Source organism: Heptranchias perlo, chromosome 8, assembly GCF_035084215.1.
Source record: "Heptranchias perlo isolate sHepPer1 chromosome 8, sHepPer1.hap1, whole genome shotgun sequence".
In the NCBI taxonomy this organism is placed as follows: domain Eukaryota; kingdom Metazoa; phylum Chordata; class Chondrichthyes; order Hexanchiformes; family Hexanchidae; genus Heptranchias; species Heptranchias perlo.
In genome coordinates, this window is record NC_090332.1 from 81,901,894 (window position 1) to 81,924,933 (window position 23,040).

The 23,040-nt window shown below is 42.7% G+C and overlaps 1 protein-coding gene across 1 annotated transcript in view; it reads right to left on the bottom strand.

Moving 5' to 3' along the window:
• fermt1 (FERM domain containing kindlin 1) overlaps positions 1–23,040 on the bottom strand; it is a 74,448-nt gene that overhangs the window by 36,834 nt on the left and 14,574 nt on the right. Inside the window, exons 3-5 of the mRNA XM_067988400.1 lie at positions 12,210–12,443; positions 5,143–5,286; positions 1,996–2,209 (exon numbers count right to left, since the gene is read on the bottom strand). Of these exons, the coding sequence (XP_067844501.1) occupies positions 1,996–2,209; positions 5,143–5,286; positions 12,210–12,443 (592 nt within the window). The remainder of the gene's footprint in view (positions 1–1,995; positions 2,210–5,142; positions 5,287–12,209; positions 12,444–23,040) is intronic.

The window sequence follows — 23,040 nt, forward strand, 5'->3', positions numbered from 1 at the left end:
ACTCCAGGGGATTTTGCAGGAGAGCCCCAACAAAGACAAAAGGTCCAAACACTGATGCAGTTTTGCTGACTAACACTGTGTTTGCTACTACTGAGACCTTGAACCCCAATTTACCGGAGACTCTCGCTTGAGAACACTTTGATGGTATGCTTCACACTCCTTAACAGTGACCATGGGTCTGTCCTCCCGCAGATTCCTGTTCCTCCACGAGGGGCGGCCAATAGCTGGGGGATGGCAGAAGAAGAAATGGAGGAGTTCACCTCTCGGGGTGCCAGCCTGTTCCCTCAGGAGGACTGCCGAAGAAGTAAGAAAGGGGACAGCAGCAGCCAATCAGCACAAATACCAACGTACCAAACAGTGGTAGAGGCCATCTCATGGCCCAGTGGAAACAGGAAATTCATGGTAGAGCAGCAGTATGACACTAGACTTACTCCTCCACATAGGTGGCACTTAAAAGGTGTATAAGATTAGAGAGGGGGTGATACACACCCTACAAAATCATCAAGCACAAGCACCGAGGAAGCAAACTCTGATCTGTACAAGTAAAATGCTTGCACCTTCTTTGGAATGTTTGAGAATGATTTTTTGCATAGAAGGATCATATAAATGTTGGTGGTGGGGGCTAATATGTAGGGATGGTAATGAAGCCAGGTGGTGGGGGTGGGGGCTTGTTCAGGGCACCATGTTGTTATAAGACCAATAAAATACAAAGAGGACCATAAGACTGTTCCTGGAAGAATCAAGGGCTGGCTAGAAAGACCTGCACCTGTCCACTAGCTATTTGTGATTTCTGTACTTGGACCTGTAAATCTCTCTGCTCCTCCACAGTTCCTAGCTTCTCACCATTTAGAAAATACACTGATTTATCTTTCTTAGGTCAAAAGTGGATGACTTCACACTTCCCCACAATGAACTCCATCTGCCACTGTTTTACCCACTCACTTAATCTATCAATGTCCCTTTGCAACTTTCTGTTCCCATCTACACTATTTACTGTGTCACCTAACTTGGTGTCGTCAGCAAACTTGGATATATGGCTTACTATTCCTTCATCCAAGTCATTTATAAATATAGTGAAAAAAAAGGCCCCAGTACAGATCCCTGGGGACACCACTAGTCACATCCTGCCAATTGGAGTACATCCCCATTGTCCCTACTCACTGTCTCCTACCTCCTAACCAATTCCCTACCCATGTCAATAGGTTGCCTCCAATTCCATGTGTTCTCTCTTTTGTTAACAGTCTCTCATGTGGAACCTTATCGAATGCCTTCTGGAAGTCCATATAAATAACATCCATAGACATTCCCTTATCTACCACGTTAGTCACCTCCTCAAAAAATTCAACTAGGTTAGTTAGTCATAACTTACCCTTTACCCATGCTACTTTAGGCTAGTAGTGGGAAAGGCAAGATGAGAGATTATGTAAAAAAGGAATCTTTTCTCATACAGATTGACATTCATGTGTGATGTCTGACTCTCATTTTTTCATAGGAAAATAAAGCAGAGTTGCAAGCTGTCTCCATGGACAGACCACTGGACAAATTACTGCTGTATTTGTCTGTCGAGTTACTGCTGTAAACACTGAAAATAAAACTAAGCTAAATAAAAACATACTAAAATAAAATAAGATGCATCATAAAGTATTATTGACTGAAATTATGTTTCAGGACCTCCAATAAACTTATGTTACGTACATGACCGACCCTCCGTCACATGACAACAGCTCAGCCAATATTCTGTTTATATGAATGAATATGTAACAATACGTAAAAGCAGATTCTAATCAAGATAACATGAAATCATTAAAAAGCTTCAGAAACAATTGTTTCTCTTAAACATAAAAAGCCACTGCCACAATGTTTATAAGGAGCATACAATAAAGAGCATGTCCTGAGGCTGTGAAAGATGTTATATAAATGCAAACACTTAACTTCACTTCACTTCAATTATAAATTCCAGTTAATAAGTGAACAAATTATTTCACGCAGTCTTACCCAGCATTAAGTTTTGCTTTGTCAACTTGATTCTGCGGCCGGTACATTTTGGCCAGTTTCTCCGGTGTAAGATTTGGCTGGCTGACGGCCAGGATATTGCAGTTCTGTTCAGCTAGAGGACTGTCACTGAACCACGTAATTGTGGAAGAGACAGGTGTTCCATTGATGGGATCGTATATGGGAGTCATAGTCTTGCTGTACAGACCAGGACTTGCTGCACAATGAGAGGCAAACAACACTTTTTCAAAAAAATATATTTGTATTTCATCTGCACATCATTTTTAAATTACAGATATAGTGATGAAATATTTATATCATTGACTCTAAATCATGGGCAATTGATAGAAGTAAGCAAATAATTAAATACAATGTAATATGGCCATAACCTTTGTACTGATTTTTGGTGTCTAATCTGAGGATGAAGGTTTAAATCTGATTCATTATTCTAATTTGGACTGATGACAGGTGTTCATTGTAGGCACGTAGTCTACATGGGAGATCATTAGGACAGGCTTCACTATAATTAACAGTAGGGGTGCCATAATGGGGCAATATTTCCTTTGGTCGCTATGTGTTAGTGACATTATAAACACATTGGGAAGATTGCCTCTGATTGTCATTTCTTGTAAAGTTGTAAAACATTTATTTTTTAAACTTGTGTACAATTTCACTAGAAATAGTGTTCATCCTGCAGTATTTACAATGTTGCTCATAGTGATTGGGAGAAATCTTTCACTCGGCATTTATATATATATAAAGCATATGAAAATCAGCCGTATTGTTTAGCCATGTGGTAATAACACACAATGAGGCATATAAAAAATAAGAATAAAAAAGCTTAAGAATACGACAATTGACAGCCAAACATAGGAAAATTACAGTATTAATACTGTTCCACATTACCAATTGTTCTGATTATTAAATGAAAATAATGCCAAGACAAACTTATTATAATTAGTCACTAACCATGGGAGATGATCAATAACCAATTACATCATCAATCTATGTAAAAATTATTTTTACAGTCAGTGTGGTGCAACACTTCGTTGATGTTCCAGCAGATTGTGCCACCGAGTACCATGGGTTCAAACCCGCAATTCCCCATCAGGAGATTCTTGATCTCGATTGTTAAGGGGTGATTTCATTGAGGTTTTTAGGGATTTTGAAAGGAATTGATAGAGTAAATGGAGAGAAACTTTTTCCGCTGGTGGGGGAGTCTAGGACAAGGGGACATAACCTTAAAATCAGAGCCAGGCCATTCAGGAGAGAAACTTCTTCACACAAAAGGGTGGAACTCTCTCCCACAAAAAGTAGTAGATGCGAGCTCAATTAATAATTTTAAATCTGGGATCGATAGATTTTTGCTAGCCAAGGGTATTAAGGGATGTGGAGCCAAGGCGGGAAGATGGAGTTAGGGTACAGATCAGCCATGATCTGACTGAATGGCAGAACAGGCTCGAGGGGCTGAATGGCCTACTCCTGTTCCGATGATATCCTGTAGGTTTAGATGAAGTATGGTGGGAGGAGGCTAGTGTGGAGCATAAACGCCAGCATAGACCAGTTGGGCCGAATGGTCTGTTTCTGTGCTGTAGATGCGATGTAATTCTGTAGACTCGATGGCATTCAATGAAGACAAAGTACTTATAATTAGAGGTCAAGTTGCTCCACGCTGTACTTGTGTACCTCCCAGGGGCTGATGAAGAGTGAAATCAATAAAGGCCTGAGAGCAGGTCATTTGCTTTAACAGCAGGAGAAAATTCTTCCCCAGATAAGGAGACTAAAAATGCACACAATACTCCAGATGTAGTCTCAGCAAAGCCCTGTATAACTGCAGTAAGACATCCCTGCTCCTGTACTCAAATCCTCTTGCAATGAAGGCCAACATACCATTCGCCTTCCTAACTGCTTACTGTGCCAGAATGCTCGCTTTCAGTGATTGGTGTACAAGGACTCCCAGGTCTCGTTGCACCTCCCCTTTTCCCAATCTATCACCATTCAGATAATAATCTGCCTTTCTGTTTTTACAACCAAAGTGGATAACCTCACATTTATCCACATTACACTGCATCTGCCATGTTCTTGCCCACTCACCCAACTTGTCTAAATCACATTGGAGCGTCTTTGCATCCTCTTCACAGCTCACATTCCACCCCAGCTTTGTGTCGTCTGCAAACTTGGAAATGTTACATTTAGTTCCCTCATCCAAATCATTGATATATATTGTGAATAGCTGGGGGCCAAGCACTGATCCCTGCGGTACCCCACTAGTCACTGCCTGCCACCCGGAAAAAGACCCGTTTATTCCTACTCTCTGGTTCCTGTCTGTCAACAATTCTCAATCCATGCCGGTATATTCCCCCCAATCCCATGTGCTTTAATTTTGCACACTAACCTCTTGTATGGGACCTTATCAAAACACACTTCTCACAGCGAGAAGGAAACCGGAGACTCAGTCGTACAGTCTACCTCTTTCCAGACTGGTACTGTCAGAGGCATCTCCAACCCTTAAATTTCAGACCAGGGAACATCTCCAGTCCAGGGAGACTTCAAAAAGTGAGTGAAAATAATGAAATTTACCTTACAAAAAACATATTTATTTCTCGGTCTTTTTCCAAAACGAGTTAAACTTGCTCACTCATCCCCCAACCCAGCTGGTCCCACCTCCCTCAATAAGCTAGAATAAGCAGACAAAATGAGATGGTGTCCATCACTGTGTTGGCTGAGGGATGGTATCAGATCACAGACAGATCATGCAGAAGTGCTATTTTGCTGAAAATTAATTTGAAGTAAAGCCTTTTATTTATTTGACAAGTTATTAACGATTTTACTGTTATCAATATTAGTTACAGCATACTGCACAATTAAGAAATTAAATGTTATTTGTGGTAACATTTTACATGTTTCTAATTCAGTTCTTAAAGTCCACTTTGATCTGAAGCAGGTTGTGCAACAGACAGAATAAAAATAACAATTACAACGAAGGTTTTGGGAGGTGCATTGTGGACAGAAGATAAAATGAGACAAACTTTTGTGGGAGCACAGTTGCACTACCGACGAAATCGTCCCGTGTGTACACACCTCGTGAAAATAAACCAATTGTTTTTACACAATGTCTTAGTTGGTTAGCTTTCCTGACAAAAATATTACCTACTGATCCTGGGGATACTGGCATCTGGTCCAAGTCTAAAATATCTTCATTAATTGGATGTTTATTGTTCTTTTCTTTTCTCTTCTTTTTTAAGATGTTATCTTGCGGTCTCAACAGGGAAAGTTCCTCTGGCCTACGAATATCTAAAAATATTTGAAAATACGACTGAATCTAGTGTGCACAAATAAAACTAGCTGCTATAAAACGTCGACAAAATATGTTTGTTCTAAAGTTTAAACACAATGGCCTAGAAATTCGTTGACGCCACACCCTTTTTATAGGCGTATGCAAATAAGGGGCCTACCGCCTGTTTGAGGCCCCCCCCTTTCCAAAATTCGTTAGTGACTGACCTCAGTATGCGGCATGCATGCTGCGATCTGTATTCTCAGGCGCTTGGGGCCATTGGAGTCTTTTTTAGTTTTTCTGGAGTCGGGAGGAGCAATAGTACTCCTCCTGGCTCCACCTTAAATTCGCGGATTGCTAGCCGCCGCCACTCCCAATTGCTTCCCCCTCCCTTCCCGGACTCTGCTCACCGCCTCGACTGGCGTCCGAACGAGCCGATCTTCCTTCTTCCCGGGACTGGTAAGCTGCACGATTGGCGCTCGCAGCTGACATGTAGTAAATTTCTGGGCCAATGGGCACACATGCATTTGAACACAGCATTGGTAATTTATGTCAAAAGAAAATATTAATTTTGAATCATTAAACATCTAAATCCCCTCCTACAATGTAATTTTTTTTAGAAAATGTACAGTGCACAGAGCGCAGATATACACCATTGATAATACCCACTTAAAAACAGAATATTAAACCAGTAGCAATATTTACTCTGCGATGTTGAAATAACCATATAGTTGTGCATAATGTGTTGCTTCTGCAAACTTATCAATGCCTTTAGGGGCAATTTCCTTCTAATAATTCGGAGCAAAGGATTAACGATCAAGCAGGTGAAATAATTTCAGTTGGGAGAAGTACAAAGCAAGAGTTTCTGTTTTGTACACATAATCAACTTTTTTGTAAAGTTATCACCAGGAGGAATTCCATCCCCCAAGCCTGCAGACTTAGAATCCTAGTGCCAGAAATTTCCTCAGGGATTCACCCGAGCTGCCACCATAACTTTGGCAGAAACCCCATTTACACGTCTATCTGGGGTTTCCAGCAATCTTCCTCCAAAGTTACAGTGGCCGATTGAGAAAATCCCCGAGGAAATTGCAGTATACATGTTTTCAGTTTCAATGAATCAAAATGTGACCAGGTTACTCACAACTTCATAAATTACTCAGCTGAGGTTCAAATATTCATTTAATACTTATGCAGCGTACGTTGGTTAATTTACCAAGAATGTGCAGTTGATATCCAGTGCACAAGAAATGTACTGAAGGTGTGCTATTCCTTAAATGGCATAGTTGACATTGGGAGTGAATGTGTGGTATGTGGGAGAGAGTTTGATTTTAATCTGATGTGTGTGTTGGAGAGTGGACGTGAACAGCATGGGAGGTTCAAATTCCACCACAAGAAAAACAAATAAATCACCACCAGAACATCACAGGAAACATACTCAAAATCCACTGCAAGAGCATTAGAGAAATAAGACGCATAATCCACATTAGCATAAGGAAAACAGCCACATATGCTCAGGAGGTTAAACTGGGCGATGTAGCCCCTGTTTTTCACGTACCAGGCGGACTCCTAAGACCCCAAAATGGCTAGCAGCGGTCTGAAGTTACAGCACTTACTTACACGGCCTCCTCCTGCAGCACCATCTTCAGTCTGATGAAGTCCGAGGCCCAATATCTGGGGCTCCTCGGACCTTACCACTGTGCGGAGGGTAATTACCCTGTGTGGGGTGGGGCACCCAAAATGGGCGCTCCCAACTTTCTCCCCCTCAATCTTTATAGCAGCAGGGGAAAAACATTTCACCACTGGCTAACCAAAAATCAGAGGGACGAGTTTCTTCTGACCTGCTCCCAAAAAGTGCCCAAAAAAGGGTGCAATGCAGAGTAAAAATGGGTGCTAATCCTTTGCTCCCATTTTGCTCCTGAATTGCATGTGAACTGCCTCTATGGCTTTTCTGCTGTCTGCACTTGACTGCAGCTGAAGAGTGCAGCAATGTAAATTACACGCAAGTGAATGTCAGAAGTCTTGGCACACATATTTCCTCTGATAGTATCAGATATAGACTGACCCCATAAAAACCTGGCATCACTGTTTCCTGTGCTGGCACTTAGGTGCTAGTTGTGATAAAGGGACAGGCTTCTAGTGTTGAGCAAACTGCTTTCCATTTCATTTTGTTGGATCTGATACAGTCTGGAGACACTGTAGCAGTGCCCCGAGTAATAAGGGAGACTGTTTAATTTATTCTGGAAATCCACATTAGAAAGAAAAATGATTTGGAATTCCCTTTTTTGAGCATACTTAGGAAGATGTGGCAGAAGCTGAGATGGGTGACAGGGAAAGAAGGCACCACAGAAGGAGGGGGGGGGCTCCAATTCATCCCAAACACCAGATGACGGTATAGGCAGCAGAGAAAGTTTTCACGAGAAATGCCTACGTTGCCGGAGATTCCCCAAAGATATCGTATGGAAACTTTGTGACAAGCTAGATGAAGACCTTTAGCCATGTTCCCAGATAGAAAACTGCTCCATCTGTGGAAATCAAGGACACAATTTCCCTGGTTTTCTCTGTAGTTGGCTCCTTTCAGGGTGCAGCAGACAATCTGAGCGGCATTAGCCAGTATGGCGTAAAACCCCATCACAAATGCCATTTTTAAGATGGTGAAGTAGTACATCAGCTCACCCTTGTCCCATTAACAGAGCCCTTGGAGTTTTTGGCATAGCAAATTTCCTAAGAGTGCAGGGAGTAGTGAATGGAACCCATGTGGCCCTCAGAGTTCCTCCAGGAAGATGTATTTAGTACATGAATCGCAGGGGTTTTATTCCATCAATGCCCAGATAGTTTGTAGCCAACACCATTGAATCATGTTGGTCATTGGAGACATCTCGGATCAGCACGTGATTTCTTCACCATGAGGCATTCCACACTTCCTGGTGTCTTTCAGAATCTCTCTGCTATGACGGGCCGGCTCTAGAAGGATCAGGAGTACCCCACTGTGGAATACCAATACGCAGCTGAACATCGCGGCAATGAGGCTCATTCTACAACTAGGCCCGTCGTTGAGCATATAATCAGAATCGTAAAGCAACATTTCCATTGCCCTGATCGTTCTGGGGGTGTACTGCTCTATTCTCCAGCCAAAGACTCACATATCATCGCTGCCTGATGCTGTCTCCATAATTTGACCATGGAGAGAGAAGTCCAGCTGGAGGAAGAAGCCAGAAGAAACTCGTATGAAGGAGCTGAGAGAGGAGGACCATGAATCAGGAACCACGAGGAGCCTTGGGGAGCTGCAAGGGACATCCACCTGGCTCTGATTCTCCTGAGATTCAATCCCTTTTTTAACCACTCGCTCGGAATTCTCCTTCCTCCTGATCAATTCACTATCTTATCCCTCCCCGAATAAAAATCCTATCAATTAAAATCCTGCCTTCAATAAAAAATATCCTTACAGTCAAAACCATCACCCTCCTCCTATCCCCAGCACCATCATTTTTTGTTATCCCTGATATACACCATCACTAAGCAGTGAATTCACTCGCATTGAGATAAAGAAAATTTTTAAAAATAAACAGAAACCAGCGCACACACACAAACCAGGAGCAAAGTCCAAAAATGACTGGAGACACAGGCAGGCCCCAGCAGAAGTGAATTACAATTAATTGCCAGCATTGTTTCTGGCTCCTGCAGCATAGTTAGGAGAAAATGGCACTTTGTTCTCTGGTGGTAGTCAGACATGTTAGTTCCAGACTTATCACTAGAATTTGGTGTCATGCCAGGATAGATTAAAAAAAAATGAATGAGTCTAATCTATTCACAATGACCCATAATTTAGTTAGTTCTGTTAAAGTACTCTTACTAGCTTTCCGTAAATACTATAAGAAATAATGATAAACTTTGTTACAAATGGTTTAAATCATATTTGAATGGACAGCTGAAGGACACATGATGGGAACTATATTGTTGTCATTCTTTCTTTTCTGCCAACAAAGCAGTCTGATTAGGTGCAGGTTATCACTTGTCTTTTTTCTTGTGAGGATTGTAAACAGGAATGTGATTGCAGTTTTAAGTAAACTCAAAACTCATAAAAATTTATAAAATTACTAGTTACTATACATGAAAGGTATGTGATCAGGAAGTAACTTTAAGACTGACCGAGAATCTATGAAACAGCAGTAGAATAAAAGCCACTAGTTTACATGTTTATGATCAGTTCCCAAATTACAACTTGTAAGCCAAAAAAAAACAGTTCAACGTGTGTACAATTGGATGTAGCGCTCATGCTCGCAAGTTCCCCACATGGAGAGTGTCCTATCTCAGTCATATGATCAGGGAATATGTCAAATGAAAGCTAGGTGCTTTCTGACCTGGAAGAAGGGACAGTCAACAAAAGAACCAACCAGGGCCGATACTCTTGCACACTTCTCAGAAATTAGCTTAACAATGACAATCAGAAAAGTTTCAGGAGCAGCACATTTGCTATACCCTTTCGGCGACGGCATATAGCATGGGGAGAAAATGGTTCAGAAAATAAAATACATTAAACAGGGAAATAAATAAAATAAAATAAATTCAATGTGATTTTCAGGGCTTCCCTTTTGTTACCTTAACTTTAAGTATCCTTGAGTATAGAAGATTAAGGAAGGGGTGATCTGATTCAGGTGTTTAAGATGATTAAAGGAGTTGATAGGGTAGAGAGAAACTATTTCCTCAGGTGGGAGAGTCCAGAACAAAGGGGGTATAACCTTAAAATTAGAGCTAGGCCGTTCAGGAGTGATGTCAGGAAGGACTTCTTCATTCAAAGGGTAGTGGAAATCTGGAACTCTCTCCCCCAAAACAGTTGTTCAGGCTGGGGGTCAATTGAAAAATTTCAAAACTGAGATTGATAGATTTTTGTTAGGCAAGGGTATTAAGGGTTATGGAATCAAGGCGGGTAGATGGAGTTAAGATACACATCAGCTATGATCGAATTGAATGGTGGAACAGGCTCGAGGGGCTGAATGGCCTTCTCCTGTTCCTGTGTTCCTTCCCTGACCACAGATGGCAATAACAAAGTAATGCCATCCATTTCTATCTTGGGCTCTTTGGTATTATTTAAAATATTCTTATTATTTATTAAAGAATGATGATAGACTCCTATTCCTATGTTGTTCTTCCTTTTCAACCTCCAAAACAAGTAAATAGAGAGGTAAAACCAGCAGGAGACCCATCTTCAAAATTGTGGCTGTGCAGCTTGAATTGCAGCTGGTAACAAGACATAGATGGAAAACAGAGGCTGCAAAAACTAGACTGCAATCAAAACCAAAGGCAAATGCAATGAAAACAATGCCAAAAAAAAAGAATGAATGACTCATGCAACAGGAAAAAGTGCTAACTCCAAAATGGCTGACGGCACCGTCAAATGCAGTCCCCATTTTAAATGGCCACTCAATGACTTCAGTGCATTCCTGGAACCGAACATGGGAAATGGCGCCACTAGATAATTATCAGAATTTTAGTACTAATGAGAGTATCACGAGAAAGGTACGATTGTTTTTTTCTGCTGAAAATATGACCTGGCTGCAGAATGACACTTACTGTGCATAAGGCAATCCTTTATGGAACACAAAGCACATGCCATTAGGAACAAACAGCATGCTCTATTTATTAAGCTTTTGCTGAGCCATTAAACTGTTATTCCACAAGCTTTGAACACATTTTCGGTAGAAGAAACCACTTGTGGAGCATTTACACTTGCAGGATACTCACAAAGTGTGTTTTTTTGGAACTGGTCTTCTGCTGACTATGGAGAGTAAAGCAGTCAACACTGATAGAACTGGAGATTGCTATCCACGGATTATTCATTAAATTGAAACTTTTTAGAGAAGCGTCATCTCTTATTGCTAGGTAAACAAAGTACTACACTGCTATTCTTTGCATTTATTATTGGCCTGTTGTATCTATTTTTTTTTTACACAATATGTAGAATAAAATTATTTGCTGTCGACATAATTCCACAACCAAGGGGTTCATATTTCACTATGTGCCATTTATAGCACAATGGATCACAAATTTGTGTAAAATTGCTATGCACATTTAAAAATTTTACATAAACAATTTGGTAAAAATAGCACTCAGCAAAATTTCAAACAGTTTAAAAGGGCCTACTGAGACCATTGTTAACAACTAATGGCCCAGAAATTGCTGGAAAAATAATGGCGAGTTCCTGGCGCCCACTATTATTAGCAGGTATGAAAACCCAGCAATTTGTGGCAAGGAAGAGCTACACCGTGATTTCTCGATGATTTTGCGCTGCTCCGCTGTTAGCATCGCATAAATGGGTGCTCGTCATCACCCTCACTGAGTGTCAAGAAATTGGTAGATTTGCACCGTAAATACGAACGAATCTCACTGCAGATATTTAGGACTGGTATTTCATGGTGTAAGGACTCTCTTAATGGCGTGATTTCTGTACCTGGCATGGCACTCAACCTAGGAGACCCAGAAAGGGAACAATTGAAAGTGTGGCGTCTCACTCCCGCAATTGTTCCTAGAGGTTCTTTTAATTTTTACATTTTTTTTCATACTTTTCCTTTCTTTTTTCTTTTTCTCTTAATCCAATCTTTCTTCCCCTCTCTTTATTTCTCTCTCTGTATCTAATTTGACTCTAATTCACCAAATTTCCTTTTCTGTCGTTCACTCTATTTCTCTGTCTATCTTTAAATTTAATTGGTTAAGGAGACAGACCATGGACCCAACATTCAGAAAGTCCCAGATGCCCTGTTGCCCTCGCCGTTATCAATTTGCATTTTCAGCAATTTGAGGCCCAAAAATAATACGACCAGAAGGAATGAGGAAAAAAATCTAACTCACATTGCTCACTCAACTCAGATGCCCTGCTCCAGCAAATTCTGGCCCAATGTTTTTTCTTTATCGATGGAATTTAAGATATAAAATAAAATACTCTACTTACTCAGAGTCCTGCAGATATCGATGACTGCCCTGAAGACCACAGAAGAGAAACTAACTTTTAACCTTACTGTCTTCATATTAGGCAGCTGTAATTTTAATGACTTGTGTTGTGACGTGTAAAACAATTTAGCGTCGGCTTGGATTCCGTATTTGTCCAGAGTCCAGTGAGTTTTCAGAAGCCAGCACTTTTTCTGTTCCCACCAAAGAGCATGGTCTGACCAGTCTTGGGGTACTTCTATAAGAGAAAAATAAATATTTAGTCAATGTATGTGTGGATATCAAAATCAATCCTGCTCAGAATTTAAATAAACAGCTCCCTTGGAAGTTCAATATTTTCAAGATCTCAATTTTTGGGTACGATTTCCATCCTAGGTTTTAACACACATGGGGTAGATCTTGACTTTGTGCGATAGAGTAAAACAGATGATAGCAAGTCGGCAACCCGGTTTACATCTCTCCCCATTTTTATTTCCATTGACTTTATTTCTTAGAATGTGCATTTTTTATGTAGCGCCTTTCACAACCTCAGGACGTCTCAAAACGCTTTTTGATAACGATAACGCAATTTTAACTCAGGACGGAGCGAGGAAGTTGCTGTGGCTTTCCCGCCAGGCTGAAGGGAGTCGGGACCTGCTGAAAAGGTGAAGCAGACCGAACATGTAAGTTTTTTTTAAACTTCTCTTTGTGATGCCAGGAGGAACAAGAACAAGGAGTGCTCTTCTGGGCCCCATAAGAAAAGTTTAGGCCTCCCCTGCCCCGGACTACCCCCTTCTCTTCCTCTCGAATCCCCATTCCCCACATTTACCCGAGCGCTGGTAGCTGGTCATGGGAAGGCAGCTGCTTCCGGGAAGTGGACTGACAGCATGTCACTGAGGCTCAGGGGTTAAAATATTCGGGGCCTGATTTCTGCATCAATTATCTGAAGTTAAGGTAAGAGTGAGGCAAGTTTATACATTATTTTGATGCCTCTAAATAAAGATATGCTGCAACTATTTGTGCTTTATTTCAATTGTAAACAATTTTACAACACCAAGTTATAGTCCAGCAATTTTATTTAAATAAAATTGCTGGACTATAACTTGGTGTTGTAAAATTGTTTACAATTGTCAACCCCAGTCCATCACCGGCATCTCCACATCATGCTTTATTTCAAGCATTGTCAAATAGAATATTGCTGTTCTATTTCCTGTGTTAGTGTCAGCATAGGGTTTCGCACACTGCCAATTGGAGGGGAAAAGAACAGGGCAATGTATATGTCTGTGGTGCATTATGCATTGTTATCTTTTAAAACTGATGATGCATTGGCTTGGAACTGAAAATACTGTGAAGACCGTGTATTTGATAAGGTCATCCCATCATGTGCAGCGTGATTATAGTAAAAAAAGAGGATTGATCATCGAGCAACTCTTGGCTCAGGATTCTGCTGACAATCTTTTTTTAAACTGAGAATTTTGGTGGGGTTTGGAAATGCCTTGACATATTGGCATTCATCAACAGCATCTCCTGCTTGGTGTATCACAAAAGAGCCGCAGCTTATGCTGACAATAATGCCCAGTCTATGCCGAGTTGTCTTTCAGCTGGGTTGGCCTCAGTGCCTTTGAACTATAGAGGGGGGGAGAAACAAAGTGAACCAGGATTCCCAGTGCTGAAATCTATCCAATGGGCAATGATTGGAACTGTGCAATTTTAGACATCGAAAGATGACATGATTAGCCTTGACTGTACAACTCTCTACAATGAACTAGCCTTCTGAAACTATCTAGCTCCAAACACAGGATGGCCACTCAGGCAAGGCACTAGCGGTCTGCTGATGCTTATGGAACTGTGCAGTAACATGAGTTACCACCTTCAAGAGACAAGGAGAGAAAAGGGAAGAAAATTTGGTGTTGGGGAGGAGGTTGCGGGGAGCAGAGTGCAACATCTGTAAATAGTCACTTACAGATGCAAATGATGACAAATGAAATCACACTGAAGAGAATTATTACTGCAGAAGGATCTAATGAGGTGGCATCCCCTCAAGATGGCCACACCCCTCAAAGGATTCAGCAAGTGGTCTCAGATGTCCAGGCAAGCCGCTGATAGCCACCGTATTATTGCACGTGCCTCCAGCTGTTGCATGGACATCTGAGGCCCCTGCACCTAAAGAAAGGTTCGCAGCCATAAACATCTAGAAAACTCACAAAACTCCACCTCTACCTGTCACCATTGTTGCTTGTTCCTACTCGGGGAGAATTCCAGCACTGTTTAAGATGTAGATTGAGCACACTGACAGGAATTAAATATTTTCTCCAGTTTTAGGTTGGTGACAGTTCCTTTAAATCCAGTGACAGTACATAAACAGATTTTTTTTAAAAAAATGACTGCAGCTCAGATTCCTTCACCAAGCAACGGACAATAAATGCTGGCCTTGCCAGCGACGCCCACATCCCATGAACAAATAACATAAAAAAAGCTTATTTTGATACAAGTTTTGTCACTTACAGGCTATTTCAATGCTGCTTGGGAGGGAGGGAAGGCTTTAAGTATGGTGGGCAACAGCATAAGTGCAGAGAATGCGCTAACTGTGGAGCCTCCACCGTGTGGGATATCAGAGGATGATGAAACATGGTTGGTGGGAGCAGGTGTTGCTTATGCAAGTTTCAGGCCACTCTCCCTGCCTGAATATGACCCTTCATCTCTTCCTTCCTCTTCTTCCTCTCACTCTTCATGTGGACCTGCTACCCCATTTGCCTCCATATCTTCCAGCTGCTACATGCCCATCCTTCTCTGAAGTGCGATGCAGCAGACGACAATGATTTTTCACACGTTATGTGGACTGTACGAGAACACCCTCCCCAAGCAGTCTAAGGAATTATTGGCCTAGAAATTCAGCTGCCCAGCACCCGTTATGAGCTGGAAGTCACCCACAATATTGGTTGTAGGCTAAACAAAAAAATCAGTGTCCAGGACTCAAGCCTGAAACAGGTGTTAGACCCCAAGCAATTTTCAAATAAGGTGCATAATGCCTATTTGAAGCCCCCTCTGCAATAAGGGGCACAACGGCAGGCCGGCTGCGTTCAGGAAAACCAGGTCTAAAGGGACCACTGCAGGCCGCAAACAATACTTACCTGAATGTGGAATCGGGAGAATTCAAACCACTCGGGCCGCTGCTGACTACCGCTTCCCTGCCCCCAAAACGACCTCGACCCCGCACCCCGATCACTTCAGCTACCCCTCCCCGGATCGCTGCCGCTGCCCTCATCCCCCGAGCCCGGCCTCTGCCCACTACCCACCCTTTCCAATCGCCACAACCCATCCCCTCCCGGCCACCACCAGCCTCCAGAAATGGTCGCCTGCCCTCTCTTCCCGGTCCACTTTAGAGAGACTTAACTGAGGGCCGCTGCTAGCATTCCAACACCCCAATCTTTGATTCCTGTTCTCCGCCAAGCAACCTGGGGATGCCTATTCGGTAGATCACTGATCTGAATTCCTTATTACTAATAACAGTTAGCACACAGGGGTAGATTTTAAGCTTCATGTGGCGGGCCAGTGAAGCACGCTGGTCACCTGCCGGCAGGAGGCCCGAGCTGTTTCGAGGGCCAGGCCTCATTAACATGCCACCGGCGAGCTGAAAACCCCAAATGGGCATCGCACTGCAGCCCGTTGGCTTCGCGCTGGCACAATATCGTGCTGCATTGGCTGGCAAAAAGGTCGGTCCGGGAGTGGGGGCGATCGACAGGGGGAGCCCGGGGCGGCAGACGCCCGCATTACTCTTATGGGACCCAAAAGAGCATCCCTGCTCCTCCTAGCCCCACAAAAATTATTTTAAAAGGTACCTTTTTGGGGGTCTTCCTCTTGACTACCAGGTTTTACTGAATGCACACTCTGTCCATTAGGCCTCTAAACTGTATTGGGGTCCTTGGTGCTTCATTGGACCCCAATTTGCATAGATTAAAGAGGTATCTGCTTGAATCGGGCAGGTCTGTGCGAGACCCAGCGAAAGGCTTGTGCTAAAGTGGTGGTGGACCAGGAAAGGGATAAGTCGATCCCCTCGATTTTAACCGCACTACAGCCCCATAACTGCTGTGCGGAGGGAGTTAGAATCGCCCCTACAGAGTTACAGTATGGACATGCATAGTTTTGGAGATCCCTGGTATACATGGTCTGATTGTTGCCTGAATGGATTTCGATGGACAGCATTTATGTATTAGCCAAGCAGCAACTTGCTTTCATATAGCGCTTTTAATGTAGAAAAACATCCCAAGGCGCTTCACAGGAGCGTAATCATACAAAAATTAACACCAAGCTGAAGAGGGAGATATTTAAAGGGTTAACTAAAAAACTTGGTCAAAGAGGTGGGTTTTAAGGAGAGTCTTAAAGGACGAAAGGGAGGTGGAGAGGCAGAGTGGTGCAGGGAGGGAATTCCAGAGTTTAGGGCCTAGGTTGCTGAAGGCATGGCTGCAATGTCTGTGGCTGATTCATGTTGAAACAAAAGATGGTTTTAATATGCCAATTGCAATTAAATGTGGAGCCAATGGGTTGTGCCTTTAATAGCTGGACAGTGAGTCAATTATCAGCCTTTGTGTGTAAATTCAAAGTATTTAGCACAGATCAGGGAAGCAAGCTAACCCATTCAACTCAACTATCCTAGGTGATTGACATCCTAGGCTTGGTGGCTTTGATTGACACCTGTGTCTGGGGTGGAGGTGTGGGCAAAACCAATGCCTCTTTATAGTTATAAACAATTTTACAACACCAAGTTATAGTCCAACAATTTTATTTTAAAATCCACAAGCTTTCGGAGGCTTCCTCCTTCCTCAGGTGAATTTCCACATTCACCTGAGGAAGGAGGAAGCCTCCGAAAGCTTGTGGATTTTAAAATAAAATTGTTGGACTATAACTTGGTGTTGTAAAATTGTTTACAATTGTCAACCCCAGTCCATCACCGGCATCTCCACATCTTTGTAGTTACATTGATAAACAGCCTGGGGCTAGAAGCTTCCAACTGTGAATTTATTTGGGGCTTCCAGACGCCCAGTGAGTCTGACTACAGCCAGCTGAGGTGAGCTAATTTCACTCTGTGGTTGCATTGCACCACATAGAACTAAAGCAACTGTTTTCAAGGATCTAGTTATGTTGAAAGCTGGTTCAGGTGAAACTATACACCTGACGAAGGAGCAAAGCTCCGAAAGCTTGTGATTTCAAATCCACAAGCTTTTGGAGGACTGTTGGACTATAACGTGGTGTTGTACGACTCCGTACATTTGTCCACCCCAGTCCATCACCGCATCTCCACATCGTATCTAAAACTATGTATCATGAAGGATAACAAAGTTTAGAAATACATTGTTTTGCACTAAGTACTATTAATCTACCTGTTTTAAGCGAAATAAATTGTCAGTCGGTTGATTGCCTGAGTCTCAGTCTGAAAGAGTGTATATTCAATTCGGCCATTGAAGACAAGGACAATCAGATGGCGTTACCCGATACAATCCAGTAGGCCAGCGTACTGTGGTAATGGTTCTTTACTCAATCCTTGGATTTTGCTATAATTTACCTATGTATTGGACAGGTGAAAATATACTACAGTCTACAGGACACTTAAGGAGTGCTTACTGGAATGGTCAGTGATACTTAAAACCCAAAAACATATATCAACTTATTACTTTTCCCATTTTTAATTGCATTATGAATATTCTCCAATTAATTGCAAAAAGAAAAGTAGCGCCTTATGTGCTTTGAAATTAGATCATGCACCAGTACATAAATGATTATTGCAATGTTCATAAACCATATGCTTTATAGTTAAATTGGTACTCCACTCCAAAATTTAAGTGGACTGAATTTTTAATGCAATTGTATGTTAAAGGATGGAAGAAGTTGCATGGTGCATACAGTTAGTACTTGAGTAATAAACTTCCTGGAAGAGATACTAGCCTACATAGGAGCAAGGATGTCTTTCTGCAGTTATACAGGATGTGGAGATGCCGGTGATGGACTGGGGTGGACAAATGTAAGGAGTCTTACAACACCAGGTTATAGACTATAACCTGGTGTTGTAAGACTCCTTGCAGTTATACAGGGCCTTGGTGACACCACAACTGGAGTGTTGTGTGCAGTTTTGGTCTCCTTACCTAAGAAAGGATATACTTGCCATAGAGGGAGTGCAGCGAAGGTTCACCAGACTGATTCCTGGAACGGCAGGACTGTCATATGAGGAGAGATTGGGTCGACTCGGCCTGTATTCACTTGAGTTTATGAGAATGAGAGGGGTCCTCATTGAAACATATAAAATTCTGACAGGGCTAGACAGACTGGATGCAGGGAGGATGTTTCCCCTGGCTGATGGGTCCAGAACGAGGGGTCATAGTCTCAGGATACGGGGTAGGACATTTAGGACTGAGATGAAGAGAAATGTCTTCACTCAGAGGGTGGTGAACCTGTGGAATTCTCTACCACAGAAGGCTGTGGAGGCCAAGTCACTGAATATATTTAAGAAGGAGCTAGATAGATTTCTAGATACAAAAGGCATCAAGGGGTATGGGGAGAGCGCGGGAATATGGTATTGAGATAGAGGATCAGCCATGATCATACTGAATGGCGGAGCAGGCTCGAAGGGCCGAATGGCCTACTCCTGCTCCTATTTTCTATGTTTCTACATTTTCTACTAGAAGTATGCTAGAAAGGCACATAATCAGTGAAGTGCAGCAAAAAATTGTTAGTCAGCTGCTCTGTCAGCATTCTGCATATCCCTGCCACATGTAGCATTTCCCATCAGAAGTGACGTATTCCCTGCCGTTATCACCATAGCAACACCTGATTCAAGGGCTGCCTGTTCATTCCTGATGCCCAGTGTAACTATGGGCAATGAAGGGCTCTTTAAGATTTAAATGGCCAAAAAGACAAAGCAATCGATCACAAATGCAATTTTAAAAATGGTAGAAAATAGCTGCTTTCTGCAGCCAATCTCTGACCCCCCACTCCCCCCAAAGGCAAATTGCCCAGCAGAAGCCAAAGAACCCACAATGAAAAGCCAAATGACCCTCCGAGTGGAAAATCAGCTGGGGTCAGTAATGCATCTTTGTGGCAGTGACACCCACTACATACAGAATTCATAAGGATATTCAAATTAAAATTATTTTCTATCATACAGCTTGTTAGCTGTACCAGTATAATACTGAACGCTCAATCAGAGGGGCAGTCTTGTTTGGTATTTGAATGCCCCACCCAATCGCCTGACAAGTTTAGCCAGATTTTAGCCTGGCTGCTTTGTGGACCTGTTTGCGGAGAGGTGAGAAATGAAAAGCAACATGTTAATTTTTACCATCCAGAACAATGTATCCTTTCAGCCAGTAATCAACAGCCTACATTTCTCATCCTCCATGATGATTCTAATCTTCCTGGCTGAAGGAGGACTGTGCAAAATGATGTGTGCAGGAATAAAAGTGTAAAATAATAGATCGATAAGATTTTTTCACAAAGATTAAATAGTCCCATTTTTGTACGAAAGCTTATTCTGCATTGCATCCCCAACCACCTATTTCTGAGTGTAATATTAACAGGCAAGGACTTACAGCTTTCTACCTCTTAACATTTCATGTTTATTCTAACATAGGTTTGTTTTTTAAAGCAAACAACAACTTGCACTTACTTAGCCCCTTTAAAGTTTGGGCAGTGGGAAGGGAAGAGGCACAGTAAACCAGACTCGGAAGGGAGGAGGGCATAAATTGATTAACCCCTTGCAAACAGTGCGCGATTAACCCGTGCCCGTTGGTTGCGATGCAGGCAGTGCGTAACATTTGTGCCGCCTGCTGATTTCAATGATTGCTGCGTGCAGCCAGCCCTACCTGCGCTGTTGATTGGCTGCATGCACCAGCAAGGAGCCCTGATAGCAGGACCACTTAAAGGCAGCCTGCACCTCTTAAAGGGGAGGTGCACTGTGGCTCCAGGAAGTGGTGGGAGTCAATTGTGAAGCATGGTGGTGATGGGAACTCTGGAATTTTTAATGAACAACGACTTAGCAGCTCAAAGTTTATGGACTCATATTTTCAAAAATCTAAGATATGGGTCTGAACGGAGATAGAAATTGCACAAGTAAAACACGGATGCAGGTCTCGTCCTTATGTTTAAAAACTGTTGTTGCATTTTAAAATATTGAATAAAGGTTTCTCAAAACTACATCCCACATCCTCCAATCTGCATGCCAGACCCCACCAATCTGCCAATCTGAGTTTGTACCAGGCCTGCAAGAGAGCGTGCGCCAAGGTTCTCTGATGATGCACTAGAGGCCTTGGTGCAAGAGGTGGACAGAATGAGGGGAACCTATATCCACGGGGGAGGCCCTCCAGACATATGTTCCTGAGGCAGTGGGAGGCAGTATCGGACAAGATCAATGCCAGGCGCATAGCACAATGCACTTGAATGGCACTACACCCCCCATCACCCACATACCAACAAACTCTTTCTATCAGTACACACCTCTTCCAATCAGATGCTTCCTCTCGCCCTCACACATTACCGCTGTTGCAAGCCGCACACCCACAACTCACAGGTCACACACACTGGCAGCTATTCAACCATGACAGCCACATCACCCAAACATCTTGCACGACACTCACCGACACACTTGCCACTTTCTTGCAAGAGAAGTTGGCGCATAACAGGAGACAGCAAGCGGCAGTGGCTCCATGGAACATGAACCTGCTGTCCTCTCTCAGGATGACAGCATTCCTGTCCCACCTTTACCATTCCGCCAGTGCCCTTGCTGTTGCCCGTCAGCTAGCCAGCCCACTCCCTGTAGAGTATTGCAACTTTATTCAAGTATAGGAAACCTCCAAAAACAGGAATAAATGCATCAGCAGCCAGAACAAATAATCTAGCAACTAACCAGTAACTCCTGCGTGATCCCTTTAAATAGCGCTGGTGGTGGGTTAGGGGGGGTCCTCCATGCTGATTAAGACCAGTTGAGCTGTGCAAGGTTAAGACAGCGCGTTGGCTGGAATGTGGAGTTCCAAAACAGCAGCGGTCCCTTTAAATCAGCACTGCACACTGATTAACGTCATAATCAGCCTACTTTACATGCTGCTGGTGTTTGTGCGCAAACACCTTCACCAAGATGGCGTCCTGCACACGTCGCGCCGAAAGTGTGCACACGCATCTCAGATGCCATTTTCTGGGCTGAGGTGTCTGCATAGCGCCTACAAAAAGGCTGCTACATGGCCCAATTCTGCCCCCATAGAATGCAGGAAACACTCAGCAGGTCAGGCAGCATCTGTGGAGAGAACAGGCAAGTTGATATCTTGGGTTCGGACCTTTTGCCACACAAGGATTTTGAATACAGGCAGCTCTCAAGCATCAGACTTGCATGTGAACGCAAAGCTGTACCTCTTGTACATATTCTTGTAAAAGCAAATTAGAGATGCACATACCATAATGAACTCCTGAACATCAGTCAATCTATGTCTAGACTTCAGAATACTGTTTTGCAAGCTTGCTACCTACAATATTAGCAATAATGAATGGTGATCACTGACATTATTGTGGCATTATAGAATCACAGAAATTACAGCATAGAAGGAGCCCATTCAGCTCATTGCGCCAGTACTGATACTAGCTTTTCAACTGGACCTACTCTAATTACATGTTGTTCAGTTTGCTCAAAGCTATGTTATTCTAAATATAATTTTAGAATAAGCATGTTGTCTTTAACAATCATCATTCTCATTAAAAAAATTTGCTGAATAACCTGTTGTCCTAAATGTACCATGAGGACCCATCAGAAAGTTATTGCAAATTTGTTGGGGTAGATCATATATGACACCATTTTTCACAATCAACACAGACTGTCGGGTTTAAATCTTTTCCAAAGTACAATACAAATTCTCCACAAGACCCATGTAAACTAATACTGAAGAGCTGCTTGGTTTCAAACTGCACTGAGTGCCACCTATACCTTCCCTCCCTCCTTACATATTGCAGCATATGGTGGGATAGCCAACAAACACTAGAATCATTCATTTTACATAGGTTCAAATGTTTGGAGAAAAAATGTTTATCCAGTGGATGTTTGGTTAAAAAAATAATAGGGCACATTTTGCTCTGGGGAAACACTTAGTTCCCAGGCACAGCGAAGACGAAGAAGGAATAGAGATTTGTCTCTTTCCCCACTGTGCTGCCCCAATATCTCCTGGGCCTCCCCTAAATTACATCACTGGACCCGCATTTGAAGTAGGTGATAGAGCAGCAACCAAAGCCCCCAATGCTGGTGGCCAGGAGCCCAGATGTCGACCTCTCAGGCCTGCAGCTATCCTCCTGTTTCTTGTGATGCATTCTGGCACATGGCCCAGTCAGGGAGCTGGCTGCACCTGGAATACATCGGGGCCATTCAAATGGCCCAGGGCAGTAAATGTTGCTGCATCAGACAGCCACAGCACAAGCACATGCTACAAACTATCCAATTTTCTGATGTTCGCTGCGTCCAGGCAATTCAGTACATCTGGGCGCAGAACCAGGAAAATCCGCCCTAACATTCACATCTACCGAAAGCTTGAGGCTGAAGAGATAATCACACTATTTACCCATCTCCACTGAATAATACTGTGTTATATTATATGGCACTTTATGACATTGAAACATCTCAGAATGCTTTTGGAATTGCAAGTGACTATAGATCTATAAGCAACCAAGACAACCATTCTGTGCCAGCCACTTCCTACATACAACCATGAGATGGATGACCACGTAATCTGTTTTTTTTTCACTAAGTGGTACTGGTGGAAGGAGGAATGTTGACCAGGGCACTGGAATAACTCTTTGCCTGGCACTTCTGACAAAGTAGTAGCCCCTCGGTACTG